At 49.2% G+C, this 12,445-nt stretch overlaps 1 protein-coding gene across 1 annotated transcript in view; it reads right to left on the bottom strand.

Moving 5' to 3' along the window:
* Positions 1-12,445, bottom strand: part of LOC142308314 (F-BAR domain only protein 1-like) — a 132,908-nt gene that overhangs the window by 61,522 nt on the left and 58,941 nt on the right. Inside the window, exons 13-16 of the mRNA XM_075347093.1 lie at positions 8,038-8,225; positions 7,931-7,955; positions 7,776-7,826; positions 7,637-7,688 (exon numbers count right to left, since the gene is read on the bottom strand). Coding sequence (XP_075203208.1) covers positions 7,637-7,688; positions 7,776-7,826; positions 7,931-7,955; positions 8,038-8,225 — 316 coding nt within the window. The remainder of the gene's footprint in view (positions 1-7,636; positions 7,689-7,775; positions 7,827-7,930; positions 7,956-8,037; positions 8,226-12,445) is intronic.

Here is a 12,445-nt window from a genome sequence, read left to right as displayed (position 1 = left end):
GTTACCCGATATTTACCTTGGTTACGGGCCTACACCGCTTAGCGCTGGCTCCTTGCACCGTAACCAGGGTAAATATCGGGTAACCAACCAAAGCTGGTGACGTGTGCAGGGAGCCAGAGAGCATGCGCAGCGAAATCCGACGGATCTCGCTGCTCAAAAAACGTTACATGCTGCGTTCCTCCCGCCCGGCGGTCAGTCGTTCCACGACTGATCAGTCGGGCGGAGGGTGCAACGCAGCATCATCAGTCACAATCCGCTGCTCATACAAGTCTATGGGAGCAGCGGAATCCGCTAAACGGATTCCGCTGTTTACAAGAGCAGCGGATTGTGACTGATAGATTTTAGCGGAAATGTGAACTTAGCCTTAGTCACAATCCGTTGGAAAAACTGATGCAACAGATCAGTCAAAAAAAATGGATCAGTCGCATCAGTTTTTTTCCATCTGTTTCTTCAGTTTTTCGACGGATCCGTTGTGATACTGAGCATGCTCAGTTTGAAAAAAACAGACTCAGTCGCTGGATTCCGTCATATGATGGATGACGACAGATTCTGCGCCCATAGGCTTCTACTTTACCAAACAACGGGTGGCGACAGATCCATCGCGATCCGTTTTTTCGACGTAGCAAAAAAACGTTACTATGTCTGTTGTCTCCGTCCGACGGACACAGTTTTTTCGACGAATCCGTCGAAAGACAGATGAAACATGAGGCCATCAGTCGCTAATAAAAGTCAATGAGAAAAAAACGGATCCTGCAGCATCAGTCGCCGAATCATTTTTTTTTTTTTTTTTCAAAATTCGACGGATTGCGACTGATAGCAAAAGACGGATGTGTGAAAGGGGCCTTATTGTCTGCACCTTGAAAAATGCTGTAGTCAATAAGTGAGCTTAGCGGTTCTGACAGAGTTGACAGCACAAGCCACTGAGCTCGCAGATTGGCTGCACTGCTATCGATATGACATCAGAGAAGCAGACAGTAAAAGACATAGGAAGCAGCGGCAAAGACAACACTGGACCCGGTGAGGGGGCGTAAAGCGCTATTTGATTTTTAAAAACAAACTGCACCTGTGGAAAGGGATTTTCTGAAAGTAGAAAAACGGATTTTTGTGTACTCACCGTAAAATAGTTTTCTCTTAGCCATCATTGGGGGACACAGGACCATGGGTGTTATGCTGCCTATCCATAGGAGGATACTAAGTAGATGCAAAAGCATAGCTCCTCCTCTGCAGTATACACCCCCTGGCCGGGCCAGGCAGTCTCAGTTTTAGTACACAAGCAGTAGGAGAAAAAAGCAAGAAAAAACTTCTCAACAGAGGAACATGAGAAAAGAAGAGTCAAAACCAAATAAGGTACTGAGAGAACCAAGGCCCTGCAGGGAAACAGGGTGGGTCCTGCGTCCCCCAATGATAGCTAAGAGAAAACGATTTTCCGGTGAATACACAAAAATCCGTTTTTCTCTGACGCCTCATTGGGGGACACAGGACTATGGGACGTCCTAAAGCAGTCCATGGGTGGGAAAAATTAAAAGAAGACAACACAACCCAAGGACTAAGAACCAGTCCCAGACAGCCTGGAGCGCCTACTGAGAGAGGTGCTCTACTGCCGTTTGCAGAATTTTCCAACCCAGATTTGCCTCAGTTGAAACCTGGGTATGGACTCTGTAATGCTTTGAAAAAGTATGTAGGCTAGACCAGGTCGCAGCCTTCCACACCTGCTCCACTGAAGCCTGATGCCGAATGGCCCACGAAGCGCCAACTGCTCGAGTGGAATGAGCCCGTAGCCCACTAGGAATGGGCTTGAGTTGCAGGTGGTAGACTTCCTGGATCGCAGAGCGAATCCAGCGAGCCAGAGTCGCCTTTGAAGCTGCCTGTCCCTTCTTAGGCCCCTCAGGAATGACGAGCAAAGAGTCCGTTTTCCTAAAGGGGGCTGTCCTGGATATGTAATATCTGAGAGCTCTGACGAGATCTAACGAATGCAGAGACCTTTCTACCCTATGAACTGGGTGTGGACAAAATGAAGGCAGAACAATGTCCTCGTTCAAATGAAACGGGGTAAGAACCTTTGGAAGGAAATCTGGAAGGGGGCGCAGAACCACCTTGTCCTGGTGAAAGATCAGGAAAGGCTCGCAGCAAGAGAGTGCTGCTAGCGCCGAAACCCGTCTGATTGACGTAATTGCCACCAGGAATGTTACCTTCCAGGACAGAAGAGCAAGGGAGGATTCCTTGAGGGGTTCAAAGGGAGACCTCTGGAGACCGTCCAGAACGAGGTTGAGGTCCCATGGGTCCAGCGGCCGTTTGTACGGGGGAACTAGATGGGAAACGCCCTGGAGGAAGGTCTTGACTTGCGGTTTTTGAGCCAGGCGGCATTGGTAGAAGATTGAGAGCGCTGAGACCTGCCCTTTAAGGGAACTGAGAGCCAACTCCGCTTGCAAGCCAGACTGTAGAAAGTCGAGAATTCTGGGGATGGCCAGAGGCATAGGCTGGACGTTAGTTTCCCTGCACCATGAAAGGAAGATTTTCCATGTACGGTGGTAAATGCGGGATGAAGCAGGCTTTCGGGCGCTGATCATGGTGGAAATAACCGCGGGGGAGAATCCCGCTCTTGTTAATACCCAGGTCTCAATGGCCATGCCGTCAGCTTCAGGGATCTGGAGTTCTGATGGGAAATGGGCCCTTGGGTCAGCAAATCTTTGATGTCTGGAAGGCGCCAGGGTGCGTCTGTGAGCATTTCTACTAATTCGGTGTACCAGGCGCGCCTGGGCCAGTCCGGTGCTATCAGTATCACCGGGACTCCCTCTGCCTTGATCTTCCTGATCACCCGCGGCAGCAGAGGTAGAGGTGGAAATATGTAAGGCAGCGGAAGTGGTGCCAGGAGCATACTAGAGCATCCGCGCCGATGGACTGCGGGTCGCGTGACCTGGCTATGAACGTGGGTACCTTTGCATTCAACCTTGAGGCCATTAGGTCCACGTCTGGTGTGCCCCAGCGAGTGCAGATGTGTAGAAACATATCTGGGTGGAGAGACCATTCTCCGGCGGCCAGGCCTTGGCGACTTAGAAAGTCTGCTGCCCAGTTCTCTACCCCCCGTATGTGTACCGCTGATATCACTGATCCTGTCGATTCGGCCAAGCTGAGGATCTTGTGGGCCTCGAGATAAGCCGCTTTGCTGCGGGTGCCCCACTGCCGATTGATATAGGCTACAGCTGTCGCATTGTCAGATTGGACTCGAATCGGACGACCTGCTAGCAGAGGGCAGAACGCTCTGAGCGCGAGGAAGATCGCATGGAGTTCCAGGGTGTTTATGGGTAGGGAAGACTCCTGGGGCGTCCAACGTCCTTGAGCAGTGTGGTGCCGGTACACTGCTCCCCAGCCTAGGAGGCTGGCGTCCGTGGTCAGGACCAGCCAGTTCACTGGGAGAAAAGATCTCCCCTTCGATAGGTATGAGGACCGAAGCCACCAGCGGAGTGCGTACCTGACTGAAGGCGTCAGGTGAAGATGTCTGTCCAGGGAGAAGGGGCTCTTGTCCCAGGCTGCTAGAAGGGCTAGCTGCAGTGGGCGAAGGTACAGTTGAGCAAAGGGTACTGCTTCCATAGCCGCCACCATCCGGCTGAGCACTTTCATGCTGAATCGAATGAGACGGAGGACGTAGAAGGCAGCGTACCGCTCGCTGAAGAGCGATCGCCTTGTCCTGAGGGAGAAGGATCAAGCCCCGACGGGTGTCAAGGGACATGCCCAGGAAGGTGATGGATCGTGATGGGACCAGGGATGATTTGTCCAGATTCACTAGCCACCCTAAGCGGGATAGGGTGTCCACAGTGATCTGTACGCTGGTTGAGCATTCGCGGAAGGAGGGGGCCTTGATGAGGAGGTCGTCCAAGTAAGGGAGAACAACCACTCCCCTGGCGTGAAGGACGCTCATGGCGGCCGCCATGACTTTGGTGAAGACCCTTGGTGCGGTGGCAAGGCCGAAGGGTAGAGCTACGAATTGAAAGTGGGAGTCCTGAATTGCAAAGCGGAGGAACTTTTGGTGATCTGGGGCGATGGGTATGTGCAGGTACGCACAGGAATTCCCCTTCGACCATGGATGCAATAATTGACCTTAGTGACTCCATTCTGAATCTCCGTCCGTGCACATGCTTGTTTAGGTGTTTGAGGTCCAGGATGGGTCGAACTGACCCATCCTTTTTGTGGACCACAAAGAGGTTGGAATAAAAACCCCCGAACTTCTCGTCGTCTGGGACAGGTATTATCACTCCTGCTGTTAGAATTTCGGACCCGACCCCCTAGTCGGTTCTATGTGGTAACCAGAAGACACAAGGTCTCGCACCCATTTGTTGTCTGAGGCGGCAGCCTAGATGTGTTGAAAGAGCCGCAGTCGACCTCCTACAATGAGTGTGTCTTCCGGGGCACCGAAGGAGTCATGAGGGGGGGAAAACGTCGTGGCAGAGTCTCCCTAGTCCTGGACTGTTTCGGTCTAGGCTGCCATGACGAAGTAGGTTTCAGGGAGAGCTGAGAAGGTCGGTCCCTGCGTAGTCCGCGGCTGGTGGCGTGGACAGCACAGGGTGTCGACCAACCAAATGGGATCCGAAAGGAGCGGAACGAGGACTGTGGACGTCTGGTGAAAAACGTCCTGGACTTCAGCTGGGGGAGGGAGGTACTCTTTCCTCCCGTGGTGTCAGAAATGAGCTTGTCCAGACATTCGCCAAACAATCGGTCTGGAAAAAAGGGAAGGCCCGTGAGAGACTTCTTGGAGGCAGAGTCCGCTCGCCATTGTCGGAGCCAGAGAGCTCTACGGATGGCTATTGTATTTTAGGCGGCAAATGCTGCGCAGGTAGCAGCGTCCATGGAGGCCTGCATGAGGTACTCCGCCGCAGCGGCAATCTGAGCTGTTACCTCTGTGAAGGTATGAGTGAACTGGGATTCCTCAAGCGAAGTGTTAAGGGATTCTGCCCAGACCGAGATCGCCTTTGCGACCCACACAGAGGCAAAGGAGGGCGAGAGGGAGGAACCCGCAGCCTCAAAAGCAGAGCGGGCGAGGTGCTCCACCTGTCTGTCTGTCGGGTCCTTGATGGAGGAACCACCGGGTAAAGGCAGGAGTGTCTTTGTGGTAAGGCGGGAGACGGGGGGGGGGGGGGGCGGGTCGACAGAGGGCGGATCGGCCCAGCCCTTATGGGCAGGTAAGGCGAAAGGGTACCGGGACTCCATGAGTTTTCGGTTACCGAAGCGCCTGTCAGGCCTCTCCCTTTGCTTTGTGAGTATATCCTGAAACTCAGGGTGATCAGCGAAAACCTTTTGGGGTTTCCTTGCCCTCTTAAAGGAGACCGCATGGTCAGTGGTAGTGGATGGGGGATCCTCCACATGCAGAGTTTGGTTGACTGCTGCTATAAGGGAGTCTATTGCAGTTTGATCATCTGGGGGTGATGAAACCAAGGAATCCTCCTGGTACAAACAGCATTCTCCCTCCTCCAGCTCTTCAGAAGCTGTGGAGCGTGTGGGAGAGCCTGCCCTGTGTGCTCCCGAGGGAGAGCCCGTTGGAGACACCCGGCCGTGTGCTCTTTTCCTGATCCCTGCAACCGGTGAAGCATGTGCCCGGATTACCTCAGAAGGATCCTCCATAGGGGTATCCCCAGGCTGCGTTCCGTCCCGGGACCCAGAAGGGTGTGGAGGACGACATTGAATAGCCAGCACCAGGTTCTGTGACAGTTTTTCCATGGATTGGGACAGAAACTGTGCCCATTCCAGTGGGCTGGGAGCCCTAGGCTCTGGGTTGACGGTTGCGGCGGTGGTGGCAGGGGGGTCTTGGAGGGCTATAGGTACTAGAGAGGAAAAGAAGCAGGCATTGGCACTCAGCTCAATATAGAATGCATGACAATCAATATGTAAATAACCAGAAATCTTTAATTGAAAACATACCCCAATAAAAGCATTTAAAAAGGCAAAAAACACCAGACAAGAAAAACAATGATTAGCTGTGGTGCTATACAATGATGCAAAGTATTAACCAGCAAAGAACAAAATAGCCATAGGACATATCAATGAGTCCATTCAAAAGATGCAAAAACATACACATATAATGGCACAGCTGGATAATTGCACAAATGAAATAACCCACCATAACAGAAGTACATCACTGTTAAGAGCCTAAGTGAGCAAGGTAGCAATCAGAAGTCTGGTGAACCCCCCCATACCCAATGCGTGTCGCTCATCAAGTGAGCTTCATCAGCAGAGAATTTTCTTGTTTCATTGGAGGGCCATAGGGGCACAGGACTCACAGAGAGAAGAGGTGTGTTTACGTGGTAGCTCAACGTGGCAGGCAGTGCAGGCTGAATAATAGACTATGTGAGCCTTAGCCCTCTTAGTGCCTTTTGAATTCTGCATGTTTCTGATAGGAGTATGCCAGGAGGGGAAGCAATGCTCAGCAGAGCTACAGTGAGCAGCACCCTACCAGAATCAGCCGATGGCTGGAGATCTTCCCACGCTTTCCGGGAAGGGGGGGGCTTATCGCGGCTGCGGGGGGGCGGGGCTTAGCACTAAAAGAGCGCGAAGTAGTAGTCAGTGTGCCCCCCCCCGCTGGGGGTAGTAAAAAACGGCGAGAAATGAGCTTCTGATAGTTTTCTTCCCTCTCCCTCTAGTCAGCACACAGCGTGTCACTGGTGGTTATCAGCCGGCTTTTCTGCTAGATCAAATAAACAGAGCAGATAATAAACAGTGTGAGTCCCTGAGCTCTGTGATTCTCTAGCCACCCCCTCCCTCCCTGCCACCTGGAAATTATCTAGGCAGGAGTTTTCACCCCCCCCCCCTCCAGCCGGCAAGGTAGGGAAAAGTTAACACTGTGTTCAGGATTCCTGGGGCTCTCTTCCTTGCATTAGCCAGGGACTTTCTCATAATAAATACTGTATAATCCAGGCAGTGACAATAGCAGAGTCAGCTTGCTGTATCCGGTCACAGCGGTGCCATATTCAACTCAGAGCCTGCAAAGAGGGGCTGAGGAATTGTGCCTCTGCCCTGGGCTTTGGAAAATCGGTGTCTATGGAACCCGTCGTCTAGCCCAGGATCCAGCGTCGCAGGAGGGGGTACGTGTAGGCAACACTTCATGTTCCCGCCTGTTGATGGTAGTGGGAGATCGGTCCCAAAAGAACCGTCGCCCTCAAAAAATAACAAACCTTGAAAGGAAGTGCCTCCTATAGACACTAAGCTAAAACTGAGACTGCCTGGCCCGGCCAGGGGGTGTATACTGCAAAGGAGGAGCTATGCTTTTGCATCTACTTAGTGTCCTCCTATAGATAGGCAGCATAACACCCATGGTTCTGTGTCCCCCAATGAGGCGTCAGAGAAAACTCTTTTAATAAAGTTGTCTATTGCACCTATTGGGTTAGACATTTTTATTTAAAAAATATCTACGGGCTTCATCAAGGAAAAGCAAGTGTAGACCACAACCAAGTATTGCACATTGCAGTCAATCTGTTCTCATTTCTTAAATATCAGATCAAAAAGCTAAAATTATGTTTATTTCCCATAGGCAATATCTACCATTTGTGAATGCATACATTTCAAATAGTAAACTCATAAATTAATCTACTTAATACATTTCTCATAAAAAAAATAGCCAAGAAACATAACTCAATTATAACTGGTATACCTGTTGGTTCCAGAGGATGGTGATGTATTGGAAAAGCCCAGATTAGGTTTATCTGTGTGGAGATGTACAAAAGGCCTTGTAGTGTGCAATAAAAACAATGCTAAGGAATAAAACAATCCATGAGGTTTTAAAAACATACCTATGTGACAATTCATTTCTGCAGATGGTGTTCCAGAATTTGACACAGTGCCTGAATTACAGAGAGGAAGGATAATAAAAAATTATTAAAAAGATGACATATGTTCAACAACCGCATAAAAAAAAAACCAAAACAGCAAGGTGGTTTATACTCACGAATTGTCTGGCGCCTCACAGAAAGCTGCACGTGAAAGAGAAGAAGAGATGTCACTAGTGAAACAAGACGAATAATCAAACCACAAACCATTAGTAAGGTAGTTCACCACTGCTGCCGGGGGCTGAATCATGCATCCCACTGTCTCCCTTAGCCGTTTCATTTTAGCTTCCTCATCTTCCTCTCTCTCTACGCTCTGTGGAGGTTTTATCTGAATTCTGTAACAACGTGGTTCATCTTCATCATCATCGTCAAAATCAGAATCACTAGAGGAACAACAAGCAACCGAGGATTCTCCTGGGGTTTTTATAGGTCAAGGTAAACATGAAATCACATATTTGTTCACCAGATCAGACAATTAAGGGGCACATCACAGGTTGACATCACAGAGACTTTACTGGTATCGTGATTCCCCGAAAATAAGCCCTAGTATGATTTTACAGGATGAGTATATGAGAAATATAAGCCCTACCCCAAAAATAAGCTCCAATTACAGCCCCGGTTGACGTTAGGGGGCAGTCAAACTGCGCAATTTCTCAGTGCCACTCTTAGGGACCCCAACATTTGTATTCCGGAGGTTAAGATTGTTTAAAGGACCTTTGATGACTTCATGTCTCCTAATTGCCAAAGTCTAAAGGAACTGAACAGGAGAAAGGCTGGTATGCAGGACTGGCATTAGGGAGAGTAAGCGAAGCATTGGTATTAACTAGCCTTTTGAGTACAGACAATATCCATCTATCTAACCAAGAGCGGATTCTCCTTGACTGTTCTGTCATAGGTTTCTAATTTTGATTATTCCTTTTCACCTTTTTCTCAAGGCATAAGTGTAAGAGGACAGGGAATAGAAAGGGTTGATGTCTCTCTTAGTATGTAGAAAGGCAAACCAGTAGTATCTAACCCAGGATTCCCACATAGACTCATTATGAACGGCATTGCTCTTCTAATGCACTACTTTCTCCATAAGCATTTTATTATTCATTGTATTCTTCAATTCTGTTAAGGTTGGAGGGTTCGGATCTAGCCAATGATATGCCAGCAGTGTACGTGCCTGAAAAAGAATCCTCAAGATGCCCAAAGCTATTGGAGAGACTACATCTATATTTTCTCCTAAAAGACCCTCAGTATATATCTTCTGTGTTCCGGTTCCAGTCTCACCCTAAATACTCCTACCACAAGATCCAACATGCCCTTTCAAAATGCTTCTACACACTTCCAAGCTATGTGCATTCTCACTAGCACACCTAGGTATTTGCCTAAATGCGGCACGGTGGCTCAGTGGCTAGCACTGCAGTCTTGCAGCGCTGGGGTCCTGGGTTCAAATCCCACCAAGGACACCATCTGCAAGGAGTTTGTATGTTCTCCCTGTGTTTGCGTGGGTTTCCTCCGGGTACTCCGGTTTCCTCCCACATTCCAAAGACATACAGATAGGGACTCTAGATTGTGAGCCCCAATGGGGACAGTGTTGCCAACGTATGTAAAGTGCTATGGAATTAATAGCGCTATATAAATGAATAAAATTATTATTATTATTATTAATTAATGCAAATTGCCCTATTGTGAAAAGGAAGGCTGGGGTTCTCTCCACCCCGTGGACAAGATATATTTGTGATAACTTTGGGATTAGTTCTAGGATCTATCTCCAATGCTCCAAAGAAATATCTCCCAGCTCCGCTTCCCATTTAGACATAAACTCCCTTCAATTGAGACACATATAATATATAATATATATTATATATTTATGTGAAATTAGCTCTTTAGTAGAGTCTGAGGAGGAGATGTTTGCGAACGTTGTCATTCACACTTATTACAGGTGATAGTTTTGAGAGTTGACGGCTTGCCTTAATTACAGGTAGTGATAGCAACGTTTGTGGGATAGACCAAACTCCAATTGAAATTGTTCAAAGCTTTGGACGGCTTTATCCTGAAAGAACTGTTGATGTCTGCTCATCCCCTTTTTCTCCCCCCAATGTATGAAGCCTTAAAGGGGTTGTCCGACATAACAAATTTTTGAGTTTAAGCTAATCTGTGCTGTATTGTCATATAAAACACCCCTACATTGTTATTTTTTGTTTTCTAACTTTTATTCCTCTTGAATTCTTTCTCTCTTTATTCTCTGCAGCTCCTTGTTTACATTTCAGCACAAGCAAACTGACCACTTCCTGTGCAAAACCTCAGAGAGTAGTAGAGAATGGGTTTCACAGCCGCGCCAAAAGACTAATGGATTCTTCTCAGATTAATGTTTCTTTTATTTCATAACAGGTCAAGTCTACGCGTTTCAGGAGAACACAGCTCCCTTCTTCAGGACAAACCAGCAAAGAATCATCAAATCTGATTTGATGATTCTTTGCTGGTTTGTCCTGAAGAAGGGAGCTGTGTTCTCCTGAAACGCGTAGACTTGACCTGTTATGAAATAAAAGAAACATTAATCTGAGAAGAATCCATTAGTCTTTTGGCGCGGCTGTGAAACCCATTCTCTACTACTCTCTGTTATCTGCCTCATGGGGACCGCTGCCGGGACTTGGTGTTACATGCTGCTATAGGTGTTGTGACTGTCACAACCCGAATTGGTGAGTAGGATTATTCTTTGCTTCACCCTATATATATTGCGGTAAGACCCTATTGCGCTTTTTCCACAGTTTTCACTCATGTGCAAAACCTCAGTCAGAGCTGGCACCGCCCGGCCTCAGTGTCCAGCCCAGCCCCAGTGTCCAGCCTCACCCTCTGTCCGCCCCCTGCACACACATTCCCTGGCAGTATATTCTGCCCCAGCACTGACCTCTCATTACTACAGCATTGCAAATAACAGCCCCACATCAGGCTGTGCACCGCATACACACACACACACACACACACACACACACACACACACACCAGGCTGTGCACTGCATATACACACACACACACACACACACACACACACACCCCGGGCTGTGCACCGACCCCCCCCATAGGGAGTACATACTCACCCGTCCTCGGTCCCCGCCGCTCCTGCATGTTAGTCCGCTGTCTGTGCTCTGGCCATATCAGCACAGTAGTGACGTCACCGCTGGGCTGAAGAGAGCACAGACAGCCGGGCAGTGATGAGAAGCGCAGCGCTCCTTCTCATCAGCACTTTCAAATGTACCGGCATCTGTGATCTGCGATGCCGGTACATTTGAATGTGCGATCCTGAGCAGGGGGCCCGGTGCTGGCGCTGACACCACGGCAGCCGCCGCCAGGCCCCTCCCCCAGGTCACGGGTCCCACAGAAGTGCAGGGGGAGGTTGTGGGCAGAGTACGGGGTGCGGGGAAATGTGTGGGAGGGTGCAGGGAAGTGGGGCAGGGCTCATCGCACTGTACTCTCCCAGCAGGGAGGAGACATGCTGTTTCCAGATTTGCATGTCAATATGGCCCTGCCCATGTTGACATGAAATGACCGGAAGCAGCAAAATCGCGGCAGGAGCGGTCACATGACCACTCTGAGTCGGGGGAGAGGGGCTGACAGCAGGGCAGGTAAGTGGTCACTATCTACTTACCTGCCCCAATGAAGCCCAATAGGGTAATAATGAAAAAAACTCAAAATAAGCCGGATAACCCCTTTAATTCAAAAAAACATTAGGAATAAGGGGTTTATTCCAGAAAGGAATGAATTTGGTATACTCTTTCATTGCCAGCATACCATTCCCCCTAATCCATACTTTATACAACACAGCTAAGGAGGAGGAGTCTAAACCAATCAGATAATGGAATCCATATTTCTAAAACATTAAAAGGGGTGGTTCACCCATATTTTTTATTGTCTAGTTCGATATTATATTGAGAAACAATGTTTCTCTCAAATACCTTGTGTTGGCAATAGTGCCTGTGAGAGGCGCCATTGCAGACCACTGTTCCCGCTCCAGTTACGTCACCGTCAAGTGCCGCACACGTCACATCCGTGCAGCCGGCTGCATTCTTCCTAACTCACTGAGCTGTGGGCAGTGTTTCACCGGTGTCACAGCCCATCTGCTCCCTGCTCCCCCCTCCCTCCTCCCTCACAGCACAGAGCGTCGCGAATCTTGCTTGCAGTGTTCTGCTATGAGGGAGGAGGGAGGGGGGAGCAGGGAGCAGATGGGCTGTGACAGCAGTGAAACACCACCCACAGCTGAGTGAGTCTGGAAGACTGCAGCCGGCCACACGGATGTGACGTGTGCGGCACTTGACGTGACGTCACTGGCGCGGGAACAGCGGTCTGCAATAGAGCCGCTCACAGGCACTATTGCCAACACAAAGTATTTGAGAGAAACATTGTTTCTCAATAGAATATCGAACTAGACAATACAAAATATGGGTGAACCACCCTTTTAAGTGGGGAGCTCCAGGTGAATTCCCGTAAGAGAAGAACCCAACCCTGCTAAGCTGCTAGTGAAGAGATAGTATGAACAAAGGGGGGGCCTTTGTCCGTACTCTTTCTTTGCAGCCTTTAAGATATGCTTTTCTCCAAAATGCGGCAGCGTTTCAGAGTCAAACATACCTGGCTGTGATCATACAGCCAGTGGC

This window comes from Anomaloglossus baeobatrachus, chromosome 1 (assembly GCF_048569485.1).
Source record: "Anomaloglossus baeobatrachus isolate aAnoBae1 chromosome 1, aAnoBae1.hap1, whole genome shotgun sequence".
NCBI classification, from domain to species: Eukaryota; Metazoa; Chordata; class Amphibia; order Anura; family Aromobatidae; genus Anomaloglossus; species Anomaloglossus baeobatrachus.
This window is presented reverse-complemented; position numbering and strand designations above follow the sequence as displayed.